The sequence below is a fragment of the Anopheles arabiensis genome, chromosome 3 (assembly GCF_016920715.1).
Source record: "Anopheles arabiensis isolate DONGOLA chromosome 3, AaraD3, whole genome shotgun sequence".
In the NCBI taxonomy this organism is placed as follows: domain Eukaryota; kingdom Metazoa; phylum Arthropoda; class Insecta; order Diptera; family Culicidae; genus Anopheles; species Anopheles arabiensis.
In genome coordinates this window covers 68,702,068-68,725,110 of record NC_053518.1, presented here as the reverse complement: position 1 = coordinate 68,725,110, position 23,043 = coordinate 68,702,068, and the positions used below count along the sequence as shown (strand labels likewise).

At 46.5% G+C, this 23,043-nt stretch overlaps 4 protein-coding genes across 9 annotated transcripts in view; 1 reads left to right on the top strand and 3 right to left on the bottom strand.

Moving 5' to 3' along the window:
- Positions 1-223: 223 nt before the first annotated feature.
- LOC120899611 lies at positions 224-1,428 on the bottom strand. Its single transcript, XM_040305653.1, has 2 exons — positions 749-1,428; positions 224-676 (listed from the first exon to the last, which is right to left on the bottom strand). The coding sequence occupies exons 1-2, from the start codon at positions 881-883 to the stop codon at positions 347-349; spliced, it is 465 nt and encodes a 154-aa protein (XP_040161587.1). The 5' UTR covers positions 884-1,428; the 3' UTR covers positions 224-346.
- Positions 1,429-1,568: 140 nt separating this feature from the next.
- LOC120899610 lies at positions 1,569-3,053 on the bottom strand. Of its 2 annotated transcripts, XM_040305652.1 has the most exons (3): positions 2,601-3,053; positions 2,182-2,546; positions 1,569-2,016 (listed from the first exon to the last, which is right to left on the bottom strand). In XM_040305652.1, exons 1-2 carry the CDS (start codon positions 2,802-2,804, stop codon positions 2,226-2,228), a joined length of 525 nt encoding a protein of 174 aa, XP_040161586.1. In that variant the 5' UTR covers positions 2,805-3,053; the 3' UTR covers positions 1,569-2,016; positions 2,182-2,225. The 2 variants fall into 2 exon arrangements, with proteins under 2 accessions (XP_040161586.1, XP_040161585.1); XM_040305651.1 differs by lacking the exon at positions 1,569-2,016 and having other exon boundaries at positions 2,115-2,546.
- A 168-nt stretch (positions 3,054-3,221) lies between these two features.
- The window catches only part of LOC120899602 (testis-specific gene 10 protein), a 33,839-nt gene continuing 14,017 nt past the window's right edge, over positions 3,222-23,043 (bottom strand). For 2 of the 4 annotated variants that reach the window (XM_040305637.1, XM_040305641.1), the window contains 8 exons: positions 7,418-7,543; positions 6,687-6,840; positions 6,276-6,382; positions 4,849-5,508; positions 4,560-4,741; positions 4,265-4,479; positions 3,571-4,030; positions 3,222-3,489 (listed from right to left, as the gene is read on the bottom strand). In XM_040305637.1, coding sequence (XP_040161571.1) covers positions 3,326-3,489; positions 3,571-4,030; positions 4,265-4,479; positions 4,560-4,741; positions 4,849-5,508; positions 6,276-6,382; positions 6,687-6,840; positions 7,418-7,543 — 2,068 coding nt within the window. In that variant the 3' untranslated portion in view covers positions 3,222-3,325. Of the gene's footprint in view, positions 3,490-3,570; positions 4,031-4,257; positions 4,480-4,559; positions 4,742-4,848; positions 5,509-6,275; positions 6,383-6,686; positions 6,841-7,417; positions 7,544-23,043 lie in introns of those variants that run through there. The other 2 variants (XM_040305639.1, XM_040305640.1) reach the window with 2 other exon arrangements.
- On the top strand, positions 8,831-23,041 carry LOC120899603. 2 transcript variants are annotated; one of them, XM_040305643.1, is made up of 5 exons: positions 8,831-9,730; positions 20,461-20,856; positions 20,937-21,096; positions 21,184-22,004; positions 22,239-23,041. In XM_040305643.1, exons 2-5 carry the CDS (start codon positions 20,468-20,470, stop codon positions 22,288-22,290), a joined length of 1,422 nt encoding a protein of 473 aa, XP_040161577.1. In that variant the 5' UTR covers positions 8,831-9,730; positions 20,461-20,467; the 3' UTR covers positions 22,291-23,041. The 2 variants fall into 2 exon arrangements, with proteins under 2 accessions (XP_040161577.1, XP_040161576.1); XM_040305642.1 differs by having other exon boundaries at positions 21,184-23,041.

The window sequence follows — 23,043 nt, the reverse complement described above, 5'->3', positions numbered from 1 at the left end:
CGCTGTCCGATTGCTCCCGGTCTGTACGTTTACTCCAACGTATCGCTCAAAAAAACGCAAATACCGTCCTTTCTGTTGGAGTCGGACTTTGTGGTCGAGGTGAGCGGGACTACCGGTTCGGCAAGAAACCAGTTTGTCAACGTGAAAGCGTACGGGTCGCTGAAGCGCTTTTAAGTAAACCAGCAAACGAACAATAAATGAATATATGTATATGCTTGAAAATACTACTTACTAACGTATGTAACACGATAGTAGATTTATTCGTATAGTACCATCAGATTGCAATAGAGGGCGCACTGCTGGCGTAGAAAGAATTGAGGGCGACCCCCTTGCCATGCATCTATATTCAGGATTCTTTGCGCATCTCGCCAAACCAACTGCTCTGAAAGAACGGTGCGCTGTTAGGTCGACGGAAGTATACGTCAACGCGAAAGCTACTTTCGGGAAAAAAGCTCGGCACATGGATACCGTCAAAGCACGTTTTGAAGGTGTACGTTCCCGTAGCTACAGGGCATCGCTTGGGAAGATTTCCACGCTGATCTAAATGTTCATAGATGATCTTCAGTACCCGATCGGTAAAGGGCTTCCGTAAGTAGGTGCAAAAGTTTATTGTTCGATTGTAGAACGCTTTCTCATGCTTGCCAACCAGGTTAGGTACGTAGTATATGGTAGACACCTGGCGAGGACGAGACCGGGTAAGTAGTAAGTATTATCAGTTTGTTACGTATAGCAGTTTTGTTACCCTTACCAGTATGTCTAGAATTGGTTCTAGCACTTCAATACGGAAATCAACAGTATTCTTTATAGTCGACGAACCACACTTCCGAAATGTGACAGATGTATTGACCGTTTTGAGATTTTGGGTAACATCTGCCTTTTTCATATAAACAACCAACTAAACATATAGAACGTTAGAAAAATTAAAAGTAGATAATTAGTATTAAAAAATGGCAGCAAGTGTATTTCTTTTGTCATAAAAGTATGCTCAAAACCTTAGACGCAACATGTGGGCTAAATAGTAGCCAGCAAAGCACCATCAAAAACACGATCCTTTTGCCTGCCATTTCCACCGAGAACTAGCTCTTCCAGTTGGTAACGATTCCACCCTAACCGTCCGTACCTACGCGCGACTTAATTACTTGGAGTCGATAACATCAATTATATTCAATGATTTTAATTGGAATATCAAATTAAGCTGCACTGACTATTTAATAAGTGCATTACCAACCACATGCCAGTATGAGTTGAACGATCTTCCTGGCGGCTTTCTTCCATTACACGCGCTACAGACATTGTAATGTTCGGAAGGCGTTTCAGCTGTGGAATATACTGTTGCATTTTCGCCGTACTCGGAGGGAACTGTGCGGCATTAACGCAATGGGTAAGTGGTACGGGCAACATAAACAGCCAGCCACGTAAACTTACTCCAGCCCGTCTTTCCAGTTGGTACCGGTACTGACCCGGGCAAAGGTAGAGGGCAAATCTAACTACATTAACACCAGTGTCACTATCCATCATCATGGTTCGCATCAAAACTTTACCATGGATCTGGAGGTCCACGTTCTTTCTCCGCTTGATAAGCTCCGAGTAAGCGCAGATCACGCCCACTAATCCCCCGAAAAGAAAACGCGTAACGCTTTGCTTTTGCCAATTTTCCCAATTTTTGTCTAGATGAATGTTGGATACTTTGTACGCATTATGAATTCCGAAAAATGGATTTACAACAAAACGTACGACTTTTGCGGGTTTCTGCAGCGACCAAGCGTCGATCGGTTCGGTGCATTAGTGATAGATGACTTGCGGCAGCATGGCAAAGTGCCCACCGGCTGTCCCATCCAACCGGAGCGCTATGTTTTCAAAAACGTAACGTTAAATCGCGTCAAGCTGCCACCGTTTTTGCCAGAGACGAACTTCGGTTTCACCGTGAACTGCTACATTGGACCGAAGAATGAGAAATTTTTTCGCTCCAACTGGTACGGAGGATTAAGACGAGTAATACTGTAGAATGGTTTCCGGCTGTGGAGTAAAATGATTTAAAAAGTGAAAAAGAATTTGGACCATACCATTTCGGACAATATCACTAAATTCATCATTTTTTTTTTACCTCCCAAAACATGGCTTTATACACCCCACAGAGGAAACACGATAGCATTTACACTAAATGCGAATTAATAGTCTTACCGTTAGCGTGAAATTGCTGCTTAAACGGCAGCATCCGGGCAAATTTACGTTGCCGTCACAAACCAGCGATTCATTTTGATCTCCTTGCCGCGATGATACACACCGACCTCGATCAGAAACTCGCCCGACGGTACCACGCTCATCATCAGATGGCGATCGTCGATTTCAAAGTTCCGCACCTCGTAGTGCCCAGTCTTGATAGGGCACCGGGTCGTCAGGTTCGAGTGTTTCACCAGCTCCGAAGCAATGTATCGGTCGAGCAGATTGCGCGACCGGCGCAGCTCCTTGCCGCAAAGCTGCTGCTTGCCCGTGTACATCATCTGATGATATTTACCGGCTACCCTTTTGCATAAACGCACATCGTACTGTAAGTAGTAACTATGTTATACTAAGAATTCACGCTGTGAGCACCAACTTACCTCAACATTCTTGTCGAGCTCCTGCTTAAGATCCAAATCAAAATCGATCGAAGTAGTTTGGTCCAGCCGACGGACGCGCAAATCCACATCCAGATACTTTGGATCCCACTCGTCCGTGTAGTTGGTAATGCGCACCGACGCTTCTAGCTGGTGGACATACGCGATGCCCGCAACGATTGCCACAATCCACACAGTACGACACATAGCGATTACACCTAGTTTTGTGCCTAAAATTTTTAACTTAATTCCGTATATATATCCAACATCTGTCTGTTCCGTTTGTTCTTAATGAGAAGCTTGTTATGCATAGCCACATAATGGTAGTACATTACACATTCGGGCAAGGTTCATTTAGCAGAAGCCATCATTATCATTTTAACACGCTTACTAAAGCAAAAGAAGCATAACCTAATTCAATTTCATCACAATGGACATTTCATGCCCGAGCGCACTTGCACATCAATTAGAAACGTCTCATCAAACACAACATACATCACCATTTGAAACAAAACGATAGCGAAATAAATATCCCAAACGAGTAAACGACTCAATTCGTGTTTGAGCCAATATCGTTCATTAATCAGATGCAACAAAATAATATCACCAAATAGGATTGGTAAATACATACAAAAAAGCACAAATTTAGCCTAACCGAAGGACAGTCTAATAATAAAAATAAACAATAAAAAAATATAAATATAATTTTCCCAATGATCGCCCACCCTTCATGGCGGTTTGCTGCTCGGCACTGGCATCTTCACATGAAACCGCAGATGATAGTTGTGCGTAGTGGTTCGGTCCGACCGTTCCACACTAACGTCGTTTGCGGACGGCATCACCGGTACAAGCACACCATCGTCAGCAACGGACTTACCCCCGGTCGAAGATCCTGAAATCAAACAAACATACATTTTCGTTAAAAACATCCTATTTTTAATCACCTTCAACGAGAGGTGGGCCGCCTAATTACCTTCGCCTGCCGACTGTTGGAGCAATATTTTCGCCCACGTGTCCACCACCCGCGTCGTTTCGGCACCCGGCGACGTCGTTGCGGTTACGGTCGTGTTACAATCGATGGTAACGGGCTGCTGCTGCTGCTGCTGCCCGGTTGCAGCAACTGCACCAGCGGAAGGTTCATCAATAATCATTACCCTGCCAGCCGCCAGCACGCTGCTGTGTTGCTGCGACTGCACCGCTTCTTCGATGGCCGTCCCGGGAAGACGAACAAATGGGCTTTGGGGTGGGTTCGTGCCACTGCTCCGTTGTTCGGGCTGCTGGACGGCTGGTCGGGGGGAGTGCTTTAGCACCAACCGTTCACCGGCATCCGTTTTATAGATGACTACCGTTGACCCGGTCCCATCCATTTGGCTCTTAACGATGCCGGATGCACCGGCCACACCGGCCACCACACCCGTGTCCTGCGCGTTCGGCTGGAAAAGTCGGGAAAAGTCGGAAATAATATTATATACCATACGTCGATAGTAATTAATGGAAAACGATTAACAGCAGCAAATGGGTCACATTTCTCTTCTTGTCCGTTCTGCAGTCGGCCTTTTTTGTGCTGAACTGAAACAACGGAAGCCTTAGCAGTGGGTAAATGATCCTTTTTTTTAAACAAACTCAGCAATTTAACAAGAGCGTCTCTTTAGAGCCGTACCTCTTACCTGATCGATTATGTCGTACGACAACGAGGTAAAGGCATCGGATGCAGCAGAAAATCCATCCAGTGAGATGGACGTGTTTGAGCAACCATCGTCACTGTAACCTTGACTTTGGTCAGTGTCGGTCGGCTTAGGGCCACCGGGTTTAGTCCGTGCTTTAGATGCGAAACGTTTGTAATTCGTTATTTTCCACCCGCTAGGTGCAACCATTTTCGGCTCTAGAAGTAAAGCAGTGATCCACCACAGTGAATATCCCAAGGATCAAGGACCCCCGGAGGCGTAGAATGCAGCAATTTACCAGTCTTTTGGGTGGCTCTAGTGCGAACACTCGAATCACGTTTCTGTTTCCTTCCTGCCGGTAGCGTTTGGGTTGCCATCGTTTGCACGCTCTGTTTTTCTTTCCCAATTTCCACACCAACCAACGCCTCTTTCGAACGCTTCGCTCTAGCTTTATTAGCCACGTCTAGGTATCGTCTAATTCTAGCCCGTTCGTTCCGCGTTTCGGTTTTGAATATAAAAGGGCATAAAAAAAGCTTACACACTAGAGTTGTCCCCAACAGCAGCCACACCATTACATCGTCGAATACCTGTTGCAGTCGTCATCGTCCCCATCGTCGCCTTCATCCTCGGGGTGGATATCTTCGCGCTCCGTTCGCGACTCACTCGCACGCGATCGCATCAGCGCAAACCGTTCGTCCGTTAGCTGCCGCCTCAGCTCCTGCAGCTGCACACCGTACTCGCTGGCCAACGCTTCACTGCGCCGTGCCTTGTCCTGCTCGTCGGCCATCCTGCTGCGCAGCGCGTCCACCTCGGCCCGCAGCTTTTCCGTCTCCTGCTGCTGCTGGGCCAGTGCCAGTCGGTGCTGCTCCAGGTCGGCCCTGCTAGCGGTCAGCAGCTCCTGCAGCCCGTCCACGGCGGCCCGATCGCCGGTGCGCGTTAGCGTTAGTTCCCGCTGCAGCGTACCCTTTTCGCGCGCCAACTGTTCGCGTATGTTGGAGTGCTCCTCCAGCTCGGCCTGCAGCTTGTCCTTCTGCAGATCGAGCTTGCCGCACAGCTCCTTGGTAGCTTCCAGATCGAGGGCGAGCGCTTTGTTCTCCTCTCGCAGTGCTTCCAGCTCCGACTCGGCCGCCGCCAGGCTGGCGGACAGCTCGTTTATCTGATGCTCGCACTCGCGTATGTTTTGCTCCCGCTCGTTCGTCAGCTCCTCCAGCGTGGCAATGCGCTCTTCCGCTTCCTGCAGCAGTTTCCTTTTAGGAATGTTTAATACAATATATATAAAAAAGGATGCACTCTAAATGGCACTGGGGAGGGCAATCCCCAAACAAAGATCCCCACATCATACTACTGTGTACTTTGCAGCGGAGCGATAATCTAGTGGTAGGAAGGGCAAAAATCTAATTATCTTCGATACATGCGTCTATACCTACGGCACACAAACCAACAACACACCATTCCCGGGTTTTGGTTAGGTCAGCCAGTCCACAACACCGTTCGGGCTAGGCAGCCAAAATAATGAAGGTTAAAAGTTAATTCAAAGTTATTTTGCAATTTACGATACTCTCATGAATCGTTTTGCGGGATGCTGCTTTCGGCTTCCGGCTAGATGCTGGTCTCTATCCTGGATTTATTTTTCTTTCTTCTATACCCGAAAACTATACCGCAAACGATGTGATTTTTCTCCCAAAGACTACGACAAATAACGTTTCCTTGTGGTTGAAGGATAAAGTACATTCTAACACCCCTATCACTCTACAACTTAATGAGAACTGTGTATCCTGGGAGGCAAACACAACATCACAACACTACTTAGTCTACTGAAATGTGTAGCTATAAATCTATGTTCAACCGATGTTTATACGATCTATTGGATAATAATTCTCACAGCAAACATTACTCTAATGAAATCCCTTACGAAAAATGCTTAAAATTATTTCGCACTTTAAAGTAAGGTAAAATCTACTTCTTGCTAACTGATTATGATTATTACTTCGCTTAATTCTACCTCCAGACTTACCTCGCTTCACTCGTTTCTGCTTCCAGTGTGTGATTACTCGTCTCAAGCACATTGACGCCTTCGGAAAGTGATTTGAACCGCTCAAGCATACTTTCTCGTTCACGTTCCTGTAGCGAAATAAAGATTTAAATTATGAAGCATTCGCCACACAAAAAACTACATTTTTCACAAAGACTTAGAGGAGCAAAAACAAAATGCATTTCTCCGGCTGTCTCAAACAAATCGCATAGGATTGCTAATTAGGTTCATTGCACCTGCCGTTTCAAAAAGTTTACCAAATGTTTTGCGCTTCGTTTCGTTTTGCGTTGCTCTTTAATCGTTTGTTGTTTTCCACTTTTCCCAAAGAACCGAAGGGCTTCCGTTTATCCTTCGCCGCTGCCCCTCCCTGTGGGAATGATAGAATTTAATTACCTTCTCGAGCAGGAGCTCCTCGGCCCGCTGCATCTCCTGCACATATTCGCGTAATTGCGTTTTCATCCGTTCGACTTCCTGCTGGGAATCCTTAAGTTGCCGCTTCGTTAGCGTCAGTTCGGCCAGAGCGTCAGTTAACTCGTTCGACAGGCGTCTGAGTTTTTGGGACGGGCGAGGGACACGAGCACACGGGTGCGCCGACACCGATAGAATATGAAATCAAACGAAGGAGAAAATGGAGTTGGTGTTGAAGCGCGTTAGAGGAATAACGTGCAGCAACAATGTCGCTCGGCAAAGGCAAAGACCTGGCGAATGTATCAACACCCCTTTATGCCTTTTCGACATTGAAGCCACAGTGAGTATGGCGTGGTTGGGATGGGTCCTGGGAAAGACCAAAAGCCTCGTGCAATATGAAATCATATTGTGGTCTGCAGTTTTGGTCGGCAAAAAGAGATCAAATTAAATGGAGCTTTATTTGATTAGTTATCAGTCCCGGCGTCGGACACAGCTGATTATCCGTGTATGGTAAATTGTGTCACTTTAATTTGTATTTAGTGGAATATGGTGCATAAAAAATGAATATATAATTGATTTCTTATATCTTGAAAGAGAAAAACATGCACTAAATCGTTTTGCAAAGGTACAAATTGTAATTTTAAATTCATATTTTTGTTTTAATTTTTTTATATGAACTGTTCCTGAAAGTAGTCCACGTTAGCGAAGATACTCACCCATTCTCTGTCGAAGCGTTGTCGTTTTTGCGCTTCAGTGTCGCCATCTGTTGCTTAAGCGTGTCTGTCTCGGTCGAAACGCTTCGCAGCGTGCTCTCTTTGTGGATGTTGTCCGTGCTAACGTTGCTGCGAATGGACAAACAAACAAAGATGCGAAGGGTTAATTTTCGAATGAATTAAACAGTTTGCTGAATAACGATTAAACATTTAAATAACAGAGAAATGCTATTTGAAGAAGAGAGGACACTACGAAATTAAAGAAAATGACAATGAGATTGCTGTACTTGAATATTGTAAAAAATAACCCGAGAGATACATGTGAAAAAAGATACTGAAAAAAGAGTTTGAATTCAAAGATTTCACCATCAGCATCTCTGTTAGAAAACTACTTCTACACACATTTCATGGCTCTTGCAGATCTCACCCAAAACGCAACAAACTCACGCGACATAACAAACGGCTCAAGAGAGGACCGCCAAAAATGGACAGGGGAAATCGATTAACTTCGCAATCGCCGATTATCGCGCGCTTTGGCGGCATCGGAAGTAACGTTAAATCATCTCTCCCTTGTGAAATGTTCTTCCTGCAAAACCTAATCCAACGACAAGCGAAGCGTAAATACGGTTACATCACAGAAAGCACGCATTAGAGTTTTAGGCGAAATTTTGAAGCTCTCTGAAGGGTCGCCACCAAACGTAATGAATGGAAATATAAACGCGAATGAGATACAGAGCAGATATGCCGATCTTCTAACCCTGTCTATAATCTTTTATCCCGTTTGATACAACAATTCTATTGGATCGTTCTCAAGCGGGCTTCAAAGGCGATTGATCGTAACTGTAAAATCAGTTTTCGATCGTATCTCCAATCAAGAAAAAAAAACGTAAAAAATTCCTTTTAACTTTTACTCTCAGCGTCGTGTCTGCTACTCTCGTAGTAGCATCTGCGGCTGACTCTTATGTTTCGTTCTGCTTGTCTTTCTTCCGACTCTGTCTGCTCGTCTAGACAGCTTCTTCGGCACGAGAATTTCCTTCATCTCCCCCGTCCGACTGTACTTCATATTTTTGCTCATCTATCCTCAACCTTGTTTATTCCCGTACATCCATCAAACCTTTGTGTCCGATCTTTATGCTCTCTCTCCTTCTCCTTCCGCCCTTGAAACATATGCGGTTTTACAAACATAAATTCATTTTCTCATTCTCGCCCTCTCTCTCTCATCGGCAGGTTCGCTTTGATACCGTCTTTCACAATAGATGCTACAAACGCGACGACGAAGCGGGCACAACTCCCGACGAGTGTGCTTCGACGATGACGTTTACCACCACCGAAGAAACACCAACCGCCCGACGAGAAGCAGCGGGCCGATCGTACGCTGCGCTCTGCCACGGATCTCGCAGTCTCGCTTGTGCCTTGCGTCCGTTGCGATCGTGCACGTTTTTGGGGTGTCGGTTGGTTTTGGTGCCAAAGTGGTAACCAGCAACGGATACATTGCGTGATTGTGGCTCGTCCAACCGTTGTGATCGTTTGTTGGATTAGTTGCAGAATTTTTAAACAGTTTTATACGTCAAAATTTGATCCTCGATCCTCTGCGCGGCTGTAACAAAGAGAAAAGTTCTATCCAAACACGCCTAACGACGGCTGAAGATCATGAAGTTATCCTTAAACAGGTTTTCAACAGCCTAACAGAGCGTACCCGCTGCCGCCGCCGCATCGTAGTGTGGTGATGATCCCTTTCAACCTCACACCCCACAAGGAATCATCTTGGTCTTATAGCCCTGCATTCTGACCATCCAGTGTCTTCTGTGTGCCTAGGGTAGTGTACGTGCCTTTCGGTGTATGGTTCTTTGCATCGACCGACTACCTGTTGTGTGTGTGTGTGCTTGTGTGTGCTTGTGTGTACGCCCAACTGTGAACGGAACACGAGGTGTAAGGGTACAGCGTAAATCTGGCAACGGTTAAGATTCCGTTTCATTCAACTTCTTATGCGTGTGTGCTCTGCAAAGTGTGATCGAGCAGCGATTGAAACGTCACGGTCAATACGTTCACCGTGCGCAAGAAACCCGTACACCCGTGATCAAGTGATCAAAGAAGCGATCGTTTCTTGTACCGCTAATTAGGCAAAGTGCAACCAAAGCATGTGATAGTAGATGCTTTAGTGTAACAAGTTCGCCACATTGTTTAATGTTCATCTAAAAAAATATAAAATATAAATCACCAACCGGAGAGCATTTGCGGTGTCAAACGGAAGCAACAAACGCAGCGCGCAGGATTGTCGGTGCTTCTTTTGCATGTTTCATGTGCTATAATAAATACGTAAGTACAGCTGGTTGGTCTTATTCTCTTAGCCTTTTTTAAGCATCACTTGTTCCCTATCTTCTGCCCAAGGTTCGTCGCTTTATCTTTCGTAGTCCAAGTCTTTTGATTAATTATGGCGATTGATCACCTCGTTTTTTTGTGGCACATGACTCACACGTAGCAAACGGGCTTCAAATGAAGCATTTCATTACCATCCATTAAGCTGACACACTCACACCCGGGGGAAGAGGGCCCTGTGTCGTCGGAAACCCATTCTAACACACCTCCGGAAACGTGCCACAGACAGTGCGCGCTTGTGCAAACAAAGCAAACGGTTCAAAGACCTAAGCGAAGCAAGTGTCGACGACATGACAAGACGTCGACAGGGCTGGGATTGTAAATAAACTCCTTTTTACGCCAACGTCCCAACGAGTGCCGTGTCGCGCAAAGGTAAAACACCGCACGGCTAGAACGATGCGGCTCGCCGATCTCGCGCACTTGGCACATGGAACTGCCCCCTCTCGCCAATGGAGAGAGGCAAAACAGTCACTGGAAAGTCCAAGTAAAGTCCGATGGCTAGAATTGATTAGCATTAATTATCACCTTGGTATACTTGCATCCACTTGGTTGAGTATTGGAGTTCTTTCTTTCTCTATTAGCGTTAGAGCAAACAAATTGCATGCCTTTAAGTGACAAATTGTTTGCCATGAAAAAGCTCTTTAACGATCAGAACACAAACTCCCCTATCGCTCACAGCGATATACAATCACTTTCAATCTGTTTAGAAATCGAGCTGCCATTTCAACAGCACCAGACGAAACGTTGAAAATAAAAGGATTGCTGCTGACTTGCTCACTTTTCACACTTCACTTTCCAAATCGAACACGATTGCAAAAATCGAGAACCACTCCAAAACAAAAAAACGCCAAACATGCAAGCCCACTCGACATAATTACTTTCATCTGTGGCAAGATTCGCCCGGTTTCGTGTATCAGAGAAACGATTAGCCGCCATAGCAGTTGCACATAAACGCGAGGTTCTGCTCGAGCTGCACACGTGCAATGTCTAGGAAAACGAAACGCTAGACACGTGCTTGCCAAATGTATGGCTTTCCCCCACATAATGTGCGCCTCATCAGACACGTATCGTTTAAGAAACTGATGCTGGTGGTGCCGCAACACGAGCGATGAAGAAAATTATTGACGATCCTCCTCTACCTCTCAAATGATGAACGATTCCGCCACGATCGGATCGGTGTTGTTCAGCGCACACACATTGGGAAAGCTTTAATACAGCAGCTTGCCGAGAGACACGCCCGTGGTGGTGGTGATGGTGAAGTATGTTCAGGCGGGAGGAGAGGCTTGTATGCTCAAACATGTCCGTTGCCGCAATGCATCTGCGTGCAATGCAACATTTGTTGTTAATGAGAGCTAGTTGCACAGCGGGCTGAACAAAACAAACAAACAAATTTGTAACCCTCTCTCTCTCTTCTGCAACCTTCCCCCTTGCTCGCTTGATAGGTGCAGCTTTACCCACACACAAAACAAGGTTCGATTGAAGAAACTGTCCATAATGAAGAATCCGCCATCATCATGCGGTGTAAAACGAATTTTTAATTTCTATTTCACTTAGCGTCAGGCAAACAGAAACCGCCATTGCTAATGCTACCGTTTCGTTTCATTTCATTTTCCTTTCGATGCGGCGCTAAACTGGTAGCAGCACCGACAGCACGACCGATTCGTTAATGAACAAGGCCGTATTATTTCGAAGCATTAATTGAAAAAGCCGCCCAACTATGTACGGTACATTTGAACAACAACAAACATTATGCTGCAATGCACAGTGGCACAGTTTGTGCGCATTCCAAATTAAATCATTCAACAACATGGCAGCAATTATGGTGTTCGTTTTTTTGTGGATTTGTTTGCCACTTTAAATAGCTTTTGGATAGTTTGAGAAGCAACCTGAGACGTGTTTTATATTGGTATTAACAAATTTATTGCTCATTTACTCACAACACAACAACCTCGTTTTACCTTGAACGGAAATCCTTGCGGATAACACACTTTCTCGATGATTTCATCACACCATTCGCAGTGATGTTGTAATAGTTCATGCTTCTTCCTTGAACTGTCGCTCCTGCGATCTTTCAGTGCAATCGCCCCTAACCTTCAGTTCTTAGGCAGACACGAAACATTAACAAACAAAAACCCACAAATGCAACCTTCACCAATCGCGTGCATGATTTACCGTACCCTGACATGGGTTGTAATTTAAAATTTCTCCCACCTAATATCCGTGCCCGATACAACAGCCAAGGAAATAAAACGTACAAACTTGACAATCAAAATAAACACCCTCACTATTAAGGTACCTTGGTACCATCACAACGACACATCACGCCGTCTGCCCCGTATTGCGCAAACTAGTCTGTCAACGGGGAATGACCGTGTTGGCGGCACGCCGGTGCCCTTGTTTAGCCGGCTGTGGAAGCACACGTTTTTTGTCACCATAAGCCGCCAGCAACATCTAACATCTGTTTGACAATGAGAGACACTAAACATACATTACACTACACGGTAAGCAAAAGGTATCACATGCGTGATGCGCTAGTGTATGAGTTGTGAAGGTATTGTTTGTATTTCTTCTGTAGCATTCATCCAACGCTACCAGCATACGTAACGCGCAGCACCGCATACATTGATAGCCTTGACTATTAAACCACCTGCTGTAATTTGCAGGGCATGCATGCATAATTTTCGCACGCACAAGTGAAAGATTCATTGTCATTGCCCCGCACAGAAACGTGTGCAGATAGAAAGGTCACTAAAGCGTTATAATTGGCACAAATGCAACAGACGATACAGTATGATATGGAAAGTCTCACTGTCGATAGCATCAATTCGGTGCAGAGGGTAAGTTCGTGATCTCATACACTGGCGGTCCTTAGTTCAAGTCTCACATGCGACATACACATCGTAGCAGCAAAAATCGTACCTAACATTATTTAATGCGATTTCCCATCTTTTCAATTGGATTTGTTCTCACCTTTAGTCTTGACAACTCACCCTTATCACAGTCATCTTACTCACAACCAATTTCAGACCCTTTTTTGCTTACATTTTGCCTGAACACTCACAGACAGTATCATCTCCGCTAATAATTATTGCGATCGATAGAAATTACATTAAACATTCCCATCCCTCCGTTCCCCCATCGTCAAAACCCATCTTCCATCGCAATTACCAAACGGATGTAAAGGCTTTTCTTTCCTTTTTTACTGCCCCCACAACATGCATTTGAGCAATTTCCGATCACTCCGAACACTCTGCAGCTTTGACGGACAGACACTTTTTCTCTCTAGCCGTTCCCCCCTTCCCCTTTTACACTTTTCTTTGACTGATTTCGTAACCGCCATCCATGACCATGGTCAGGAGGCTTTATGCAGCCCGGCAACCCCAAAGCAACCAAAATCATTTTCGGAACGAAATTCGATTCGGAACCACGCTGCTGGTGTTGCATTTGCCAACCTCTACCTCATTTTTTGTTTCCATTGTACCGGTAAAACCAAGGCCTCATAATAATTGGCAACCAAGAGGGAACACGGGAGAACCGCACAGACCGCACCGATACTACAAACGATCTTCGGCAAAAAAAAACTCTTCTTCCTTTACTTCTCGAGATGCAATCATCAATCGTGATTTTTATGCAATGCAACACACGAACAATGATGCAAAATGAAGAGCGGTAAACGGAAGAAAGCAATAACACCAAAATGGTAACAATATTCAATAAGCTGAAGCTCTGATTCGATGTCAGCATTGAAGGCACGCGAGAGGGAGAGTGAAGATAGTTTTGCGAATCGAATCGCCCGAAGAAAAACCAAAGCGAAGCATCAAGCGACGAACCTTTTGTTGTGTGTGTGTATGTCAATTCTTTGCAACAAATCCCCACCCGTTCCCAATCGGAGACACGTCTTCAATCATCTTCCAATGCAACTGTGAAGCATGAAAACGAGATGACGACGATCGAGTCGTCTGAATTCGTTTTCAACGAGAACCGGTTTACGGTTACATTATTTAACCGTGGTACCGTGTCTTTCAATCAGAGCTGTCTCTAGCCCTGGTGTACGACAATAGAGCTTCAATCGTACGATTGGAGAACGAATCAAACCAAAGGGCAAAGCCCACACCGAAAAACCGTGATCAAGTGATCGCATTACCATACATCGTGCATCGTGAAATGCTGTAGCATTAAAACGTACCATCACGCCGCGTCATATCCTATCCTATATCCCACTTTTGAGTCGTTGCACTTTCCTCATGGCGTGGCGGTATAAAATATGTCAATCGAAGAATCGCTGCCAAAGAATCGCAGCCCATTTTCCCGTTCGATTTGACACCTTTTTCTGCATTTGCTGATTAGCATAAAACGTTCGTCGCTTACCGTCGCGCGCATGCAGTCTTTCGTATTATTTCTTTTGTTTGCAAACACATTTGACTGCACAAGAAGCGCGCGCACATGTTTCAGATTTGTTGCTATCATCATTGCTTGTATGTTGCTTTCTCCGTCCAAAGAGTTGAGTTGGCGGCACTCCTTCGCTAGCCGCCTCGTTTACAATTTTCTCCAATGAATGCATGTGTATGTGTGTGTGTGGCTGTGTGTGCCTTTACGATTATGTAATTGCACCAGACCGGCGGCATCAGGCTCGTGTGTACACACTAGGTCGATTTGGAATATGCAACCGAAACGAAACTTGTTTCATCCCCCCAATGAACCCCAAAGACGGGGAAGCTCTTCTAGGGCGAGAGAGAGAGAGAGAGAGAGAGAGAGAGAGAGTAGGAGAATGCAAGCTTTTTCTTTGGAAAAGTGCCACTGCGGGAGTGACATTTTCAATCGCCACAATTGGCCACACGTGCAATCGGTGCGCAGTAGACTTTGGCACCTCACCGCACAACGTTTTTCCATGGCCACGATGCTGAGGAAGCACTATAAACTGTGCTTTGGAAAAAGGCTATTAAGCGACAAAGCAAAACAGCTGCAAAAGCTTTCCTAGAGAAGGCTCTCCCACAAGGAACGGGGTGCGCGCTGACGTAACCCACGTTCCCTTCCTAGCTCGGTGTAGCACAACGTGTACCATTTCTTTGGCAATTTGAAAGTTCAAACCCTGTGCCACAAATTGCAAATTCCGTCCAGTGAACTACCCCCGTTTTTTTTGGTTTGTATGTCAGTGCGGGAAGGCGCTGGAAGGCACCGGTTCCTCTCTCGCTCTCCAGGGAAGCTGGCAGGCGCACTACTGTGTACGATACCTGTACGCGTTTGGAGGGTTTTATAGCTTCCTTTCCCCCGCTGCACCGAGGAAACTAGGTGAGCAACAGTGAACAGCTGTGGAAAACAGGTACGGTTTACCAGATTAAACCCCCTTCTTCCGCTCGAGCTGGATTATCACACTGTACATGTGGTAAATTATTGATTACCCGGAGGCTTAAAAAGCACAGGGAATTAAATAATCACATACACCCCGCTTCTGTCTGCTTCATTGCACTTTGGACAAACAAATGTAGAAATGAGGGTACGGGAAAAAGAGCACATATGTGTGTTTTTTACACAAAACGCTACTACTTCCTCGATGTGGTCTATTTTTTCTACACACACATACCAAACAAACAAGACCACAGCATTCAACTATCCTTCGGGCAGTAGCGAGGTGAAGCAAATTAAAGATTTACTGCCAAACGCGCAGCTTTCGCTCGCACCCCATGTGGCGCGTGTTTACTGGTTGACCTCACTCCCGTACCTCATTGCCTCGATATCAACGGATATCAGCGGACACACAAAAAATACCATTCCATTTAAATCATAAACTATACCGGCAAAACGGAAACGGAATTGAGAGACTCTCAAAGGCATAATTCTTCCTGCAGCTGCATGGGAAAACCAAGACATCAAAGAATCGTACCTTTCCGTGGTGCTCTGACATCATCTAACACCGTCATGGACACCCAAGCACTACCAGCACCGTAGCCTTGTCAGCTGCTGCGTCTCATTTCCCTCACGCTTTCCGCTTCTTTCCGCCCCATTCCGGAGGAGTCCGCGTGTATTGCAAATTCAAGCGAGACACCGCTTAAAACATCTTCCCATCAGTCACACGGTCTCTACGGTCATGCCATATCCATTGTGTCTCTCACAGGCACACACCAAGGTCCACCAAACTCATTTTGCGCCCTTTAAAATGTCACAGCGGTTCAGGGAGACAGATGCCAATGCAAAAAAGGAAAGGAAAAGCGACGTTTTTTTTGCCTTCTCGTCTAGAGAGGCGATCCGTGACGATTATCTCACCCCAAGAGACGATACAAATGTCGTTTGAGACCGTAAATCAAACAAACGCCCTATACAGTGCACACCCCCCTTTTTCCCCGGTGCAGGTGGGTGACACAATCAACCGTAACAAAAGTCAATCCATCGAAAAAAACGAGTGCCTATTAAAGTGAGAGTTCTAAACGTGACACCGATTGTTGTGTATTGGCACACAAATCGGCGATGTGCGAAGAGTAGAAGGAACAAACATTTTTGTTTGGAGAAAGTACAGCATTAATTTCCCCTTAATCGCACCCAAATGTGTGCAGCAACCGATGGAACGGCTATTACATCAACCAAACAAACGATGACTAAACCATTATTGTAATCTGAGCGCAGAAAAGCATAACCGGAAAACCATCATTGACTGACCACCGGATCTAATAATATCTGCGATAGCGAGGCACCCGCCATGCTGGCTGGCGCTCCACGCTGGTGTAAATAATTTGCGGTTTTAATAATCACTTGCAGCGGCGTCGTGTCCATGGAGCGCGATATTAACGCGTTTGAAGTCATTAGCAGACTAAGCCGAATGGTTTAGTTATTGATGTGGTTTTGTTCTCGCCCTTCCCCGAAAAGGAACAACATACAACTTAAGGAAGTGACGACGATACTCTGCTATAAAACAGCAAAAAAACATGCGTTTTTAATATACTTTTTTATCTTATTTAAGCTACAAAACTACATCTAAGAATTGCGAAATGTCTCCTCGCGGAGCTGCTTTCCCACGAGCGACGTTCGCTAATTGTCGGTGTGCGCCCGTGGGGCATTTGAAGTGTGGGACACGATCGTCATGCAATAAATCTCATCAAAAACCAGTCGCGAAATCGTTACGCTGGACGTAATTTATAGAATTGTCTAATCTGCATAAGCTGCTTTTTAATTGTTGAGTGCTTGAGCGCCCTCTCACTTGGATTCCATGCCTTAGACCACCCACTTTTTATAATCGTAAAAAAATCCCCCATTGCCTCCAAGGCCGTTCGGAAAGTAGAGATGATTGCTTTTGGAGCAGTTCTACTTCTCCTGCGAGATTAAGAGAGCATTACCATCACGGTTAAAGCAAGATCTGGGTCATTGGAGTTGAAGAATTACTTCCACAGAAAAAAGAATTTTTTCCACATCGCTCCCAGTTTTGTGTTGCTTTTTAAATGCCAACGGCACGTGCCAGCCTACCTTGCTGTGAACGGTAGGATAAGAGAGCAATGGAAAAGAGTCCATTGTTTGTCTGGGAACGTACTAACTAGTTCCCAAAACTGTTTGTTCGGAGCTCCCGGGGTGACGACTTCCAAGCTCATTCACCTTCAGTTGCATCAGGTGTGCGACTAATCAGTGGGAAAACTCGGCTCCCCAGACAGGAGCGCCTTTCTGCACATTTCTATCATCACACGATCTTTCGCCCCCGTGCAGCTTTACTCTGGTCTGGAATGATGATGACAATAATTTCGAAACTAAGAGCCACACCATATAGCCACCGGCAGCAAGCACCGCCGGATTGCGTAACCTTTTTATCGCCGCCGCACTCTTCAATTGGTGCCAAGATTTGTAGGTCACGCCGGAGGCCTCCCCCTAGACGCGATGGAAAACGATGTACCACCATCGCTGCCGATCGATGTCATGTGGGATCGGTTTTGGACAACGATTCGTGTCTTTGACGAGTGCCGTGCGCTCCGATGATGGGGAGGAGGTTTTTAAACGCTACACCTCACAAGCCTCAGAAATGGTCGTTGATTGTACCCGTACGGGGAGGAGAAGATCGACAAACCGCTAGGTCATAAAAGAAAACATTCAACCACTGCGCGCGTGTAAAGTGTTGTCTTTCTTCACAGCGTTATAAAATGAACGGACACATCACATTCGATGGTGATGATGATGATGATCACCATCTTAAACAAGGTACTCGAACAAGAGATCGATCCATGCGATCTTCAAACCGACTGCCCTATCCCACTGGGAGACTAGCCCGATAGGGTATAGCTCGTTAAGATGTTCCCTTTGTGGTTGAAATGATGTAACAACCGAAAACCAAACCGGTGGTGTACCACCTTCCGGACTCCTCACAGATAATACATCTTGGAAGCCTCGAACCGGCTTTGATTGTGTGAGTATTGACAGCCTTTGCTAACGCGCAATTGTTCGCAATCGTTTGGGGAGGACGGTAACTACAACTTCCGGGTTACATTTGAACCATTGGGCATGATATGATGATGAAGATTTTATTTTTCAATTTATCATAGCGCTTTCAGCGCTTGCTCCAAAAGTTGTTTGCCCTTTTAGACATCAAAAAAATCTACCTAAAGGCGTAGGCAAACGCACTGATTTGGCACTGAGAGCTGTTAGATCTGGTCCTAACTAATGCTGTGCGTGCAATGCCCGTTTTACGTCATCGCTCGTTGGAGCAGAGCACTGTAATCAAGTTGTCAGCAGTCGTAGATTTAGCAGTCACTATTAGCGACAAGCGGATCGTGTCCATGCTACCACAACACACACACACACAGTACCTAAGCAAACGCGCCAATAACAATGACAACGATATTAGTGCGTTTGACAGCGGAACAGTGTTTGGGGTGGTAAAGAAACAATCACCACACCCCGTTACAGCCAGCCACCAAAAGTCTAGTGTTTCCATGTGGTTATAACATATCCTGTCGTTACCACCAAAAACGTAACACTGACGTGGAACTGCTCAAGTGTTCCTTTTTTTAGCCTTTTTGTACACGAAACGACACTAAAACGAAAATAAAAAGATTAAATTGCATTCTGTTCTATATTGCTGTGGTTGGTGGTAAAAGTAATTACGAAAACAACTCACTTACGAGCATTGAGGCGCATAATGTGCCGGCAGCATCACATGAAACACCCTCATGATTTATTTATGACACACACACGGTCATCGATCGTCGCGCAGCAAAAACCTGCATGACCGGGTGTGGAACTGACGGACAGTTTAACGGCTTCCGAACCCATGGCCTTGAAACTGCGCTGTCGCAGTTTACTACCGGTAATAAACGATACGCCTGCGCCACAGCCACTTTCGCCGTTCACTCCATGCGCAGCAGGCTCGTTTAAGCGTTTAAGCATCGGAACACGGAGGCAGACGACGAGATGAAACAAAAATGGGATGAAAAACGCCAAACAAAACCCCACATCTCCCAGCCACTCAAATTGCATAATAACTGGAGCAGATGACAACAGCGTACAAAATGGCAAACAAACTGAGTTAACCCGTTTGGCATGACCTGGGGGAGGGTGGTGCGAATTAGCGCAGATAAAAAGCGACAACCGTGCACCGAAATTCGTAAATATTACGCACAGCATTGTGCTGTTTTTGTGGGAGCATGCATCTGGACCAACGGGAAAACCCCTCCTGGGGAGCAGGGCTCGATAGTGCAAGATTCGAAATGTAGGCCACCACCAGCCGTGCGAAATGGCACGCGGGATTGCTATTGGGCAATGGTCACCGACCCAACAACACATTCACTTTCCTGCGGGACGAATCGTGTACCACAATCGTGTATAAGCAAACAAAAAACACAAAAAACCGGTATTTAAAAACTACTTCTGTCCAAAATTGAGATCAACAGATGTTTGTTTTGCTGTGCGGCCACCGCCGCGTAGCGCCACCTTATATGGAACTCTCGAGCGCGATCGAGCGGGTGATGGCCAATAACACAGCACGATATCGGAGGCAGCGCGCGTTAAGACGCATGCTGAGCGTGTTCCAATGGATGGAAATTTATGCATCATCACCCGGCGGCAATGTGGTACCAATCAGCGATATTAGCTTAAATGAACCTTCCAAAATCACAAATCGATGCTGAAACTGGTGCTGCGCTCCGCGTCAAGCAAGGGGGAAACATCTTATCACTTTACAAATGGCACTTAACAACCAATCCTTTTGCTTGCTGCGAGATAGAGCTTGAGGATGGGCATTTGAATCCTCTCTCAGTCTTTAGAGCAAATTAGGCTTTTAAGGCCGAGGGACATTGTCCGTACTCGCTAGTGTAATTTCAATTTTCACTAGCGCATCTGGCGGCGGCTAGTGGAAGCTCTTTTTGATCATCGAGCGAATGGTCGTGCCAGATCTCTAAATAAAGTATTATTTTCATCATTTTTGATGCTAAAATGGCTGAAATATTTGCACAACATATTCACTTATCAATTACAAAGTTTTTACAGTTCAGTTTGAGTAAAAAAACATGGTAAAATAACATATTTTCTGAAGCGGCCTTAAATTGTTTAGCAAAGTGCTTCGGTCAGCCGCCGCCAGATGCGCTAGTGAAAATCAAAAATTACACTAGCGAGTACGGACAATGTCCCCCGGCCTTAAGTAATTCTCTGAGTAGTAATACCAAATTTTCATTCATTTTCCAACCTTCCCCTTCCCAAACCAGCACTGTGATGAGGCATGCATCCGTATGGATGTGTATCCTGCTGACATTCTACAACCTGCAAGCGACGACGCTAGCCGCCATCGTGCCGCCGCCATGGAGCGACCCGAACAAGAACCCCTGCGCTAGCCAGCCGGGCGGCTGGCAGCTGCTCTACTGGCCGCCGCTCAAGCGCTGCTTCAAGATCTTCCAGCTCGGCTACCCGTGCCCGGACACGATGGAGCTCAGCCCGGTCGGGGCCGGCTCGACCGGGCTCGGCTCGACCGCCGAGTGTCGCTGCCCGCCCGGTACCGCCCAGTCGCCCCTCACCAAAAAGTGCCACAAACTGTTCGAGCGCGGTCCGTGCGACTTTGGCCAGTACTTTGCACCGATCGCCGATTCGGCGGGAAGGAGTGCCATGTAAGCTGGGCAAACTGGTCCTCAATTCTGCGTCACCTTATAGCTCTAACTGCTCACATATTCCAATTCATTTCTTACAGACCGAAACAACGCTGGGGTGTCTGCAAGTCGACGGAAATCTGTGACAGCGGTATGATCTACTGGCCGCAGGACAACAAATGCTACCAGATACACACCAAAGGACCCTGCCCGAAGGGGAAGCTTATCAGTCTAGATAACAACGGAATCGCACGCTGCAAGGTAAGCTCCCATTTCAAGCGTAATTCGAAACAATTCCCTTCATTAAAGTGCATCTTCCCTCTCTTCTCAACACAACAACAACAACAGTGCGAAAATGAGGGCGATCTGAGCAATTACTTCCACGAGGATACCGAAACTTGCCATGAGTTTTTCACCAAAGGGCCCTGCCTCGGTACGGGTGAGCTGTTTCTTCCCTCGCGCAAGTGCGCCTGCCACGAGCGGTTGCCCCACTACCACAACGAAACCAACCAGTGCTACGAGCTGGGCACGATAGGGCCGTGCCCGTTCGGGCACACGTTCATCGTCGCGGACAGCAAGCGCCACGCGGACGGGCCGAGCAGCGGGCTGAAGGCGGAGTGCCGCTGCAAGGACGGGTACGTCCAGTGGAAGGACGGCTACTGCTACAAGCTCTACACCCAGGGACCGTGCGAGTTCGGTTCGTTCGTAACCGAGCCGAACGTGTGCACGCCCAATCCGTGCGAAAAGGGCCGGCTGTACTTTCCGCAGGAGAAAACGTGCTACCGCATCGGTGCGCAGGGACCGTGCAGCCTGCACCAGGTGGTCATCTTTGACTTTACCTCCCGACCGTCGCTGGACGGCATCTCGTACAATGGGATGTGCGGCTGCGCGGGCGTCATCTCGAACCTGGACCAATCGTGCACGGACGAGGCGGACCAGATACCGCAGAGCGCCTGCGACAGCACGCCCGACATGGTCGAGGTCAACCGGCAGTGCTTCAAGCTGTACACGCGGGGACCGTGCGGCCCGGGCCAGTGGCTGGAGCCGAAGAAGATACCGACGCGCATCCGGTCGGCGGCGTGCGTCTGCCGGCCGGGCTACACGCCGTACGAGCAGCCGCTGGCCAACGGAGTGATCGGGTGCCAGGCGCCCAGCGTCGGCATTGCCAGGTACTTGAACGAACGGCGCCATCTACACTCCCGCGCACCCGGCAACCTAACACTTCCACTGTCCTAACGAGTCATCTCCTTATACCCCATCCTGTCTACTACACCACAACCCATCCCTCCCCCTTGCGTGTACATTTGTGAGTTTCTGTGTGTTTCTAACACCTCATTCTCATTGGCCTTTACTTTCTTCTTTTCACAATCTTGTCATCTCGATTCACCCATTGCTTATGGCAGGTGGTTCATGAGCTTGCTTGGCTTTGGCACATCCGACCCGGACGAGTACTGAACAGCATCACCCACCCACGCCGACCACAAACGACGGGGACAGTAAACGCCTGAGGCTAAACCTTCCATTGCGCAGTGAAGAGCTTCTGCCATTTCCTTCATATCTCATTTTCATAAACGTCTTGTGCATCACACAGCAGCATCAGCCAGCTCAATGCGCTCAATCAGTAGAGCTTCCAAAGCACATTTCTAGAAGGCACCATTTATCCTCACTGGCTTAAATAACATCAGCTTTACTGTAGGCAACCTTCGCACACACACGCTCACTTTTCCTGCTTCGCTTACGGGCGTGCCCGACGGATTTGATCCAACCAAGTGTGCCATAGGACAACAAACTGGACAAATCCATTTACCAAGAGGGTCGTCTCACTGTAAATCGATTACTCACTATGCCTCACTTTCCTATTTAAGTGTGTACGGGTAAGGATAATTATTACATCTGTAAAAAGGTTCACCGAATTCACCGAACTAAAACACATAGCACCAGTTTGTCGAAGTAGTTAAAGAGTGCAGAAAAGATATAAATTGACCAGTTTGCGAAACACGAGGCTATCAAGAGCGTTTTCTTCCATATTGTAAATGCAAATACAATCCCAGTTCTCACAACAACAAAAAACGAAAAAACTGCACAAGAAGAGTGCAAACGAAAGCTACATGTACGTTTCGCAAGTAGACTGAATAGAATGTAAGTCATGTGTGTAGTAGTAGAAAGACTAAATAAATACTTCTAATAAAACCAATAAAACTACCTACT

Bases quoted from the DNA above. Each gene is read 5' to 3' on its own strand.
- LOC120899611 (XM_040305653.1), bottom strand. From the start codon at position 883: ATGAAAAAGGCAGATGTTACCCAAAATCTCAAAACGGTCAATACATCT. The intron at 677-748 runs GTAAGGGTAACA...CGTCCTCGCCAG, and splicing joins AACCAATTCTAGACATACTG to GTGTCTACCATATACTACGT.
- LOC120899610 (XM_040305652.1), bottom strand. From the start codon at position 2,804: ATGTGTCGTACTGTGTGGATTGTGGCAATCGTTGCGGGCATCGCGTAT. The intron at 2,547-2,600 runs GTAAGTTGGTGC...TACTACTTACAG, and splicing joins AGCTCGACAAGAATGTTGAG to TACGATGTGCGTTTATGCAA.
- LOC120899603 (XM_040305642.1), top strand. From the start codon at position 20,468: ATGAGGCATGCATCCGTATGGATGTGTATCCTGCTGACATTCTACAAC. The intron at 20,857-20,936 runs GTAAGCTGGGCA...CATTTCTTACAG, and splicing joins TCGGCGGGAAGGAGTGCCAT to ACCGAAACAACGCTGGGGTG. The intron at 21,097-21,183 runs GTAAGCTCCCAT...CAACAACAACAG, and splicing joins ACGGAATCGCACGCTGCAAG to TGCGAAAATGAGGGCGATCT.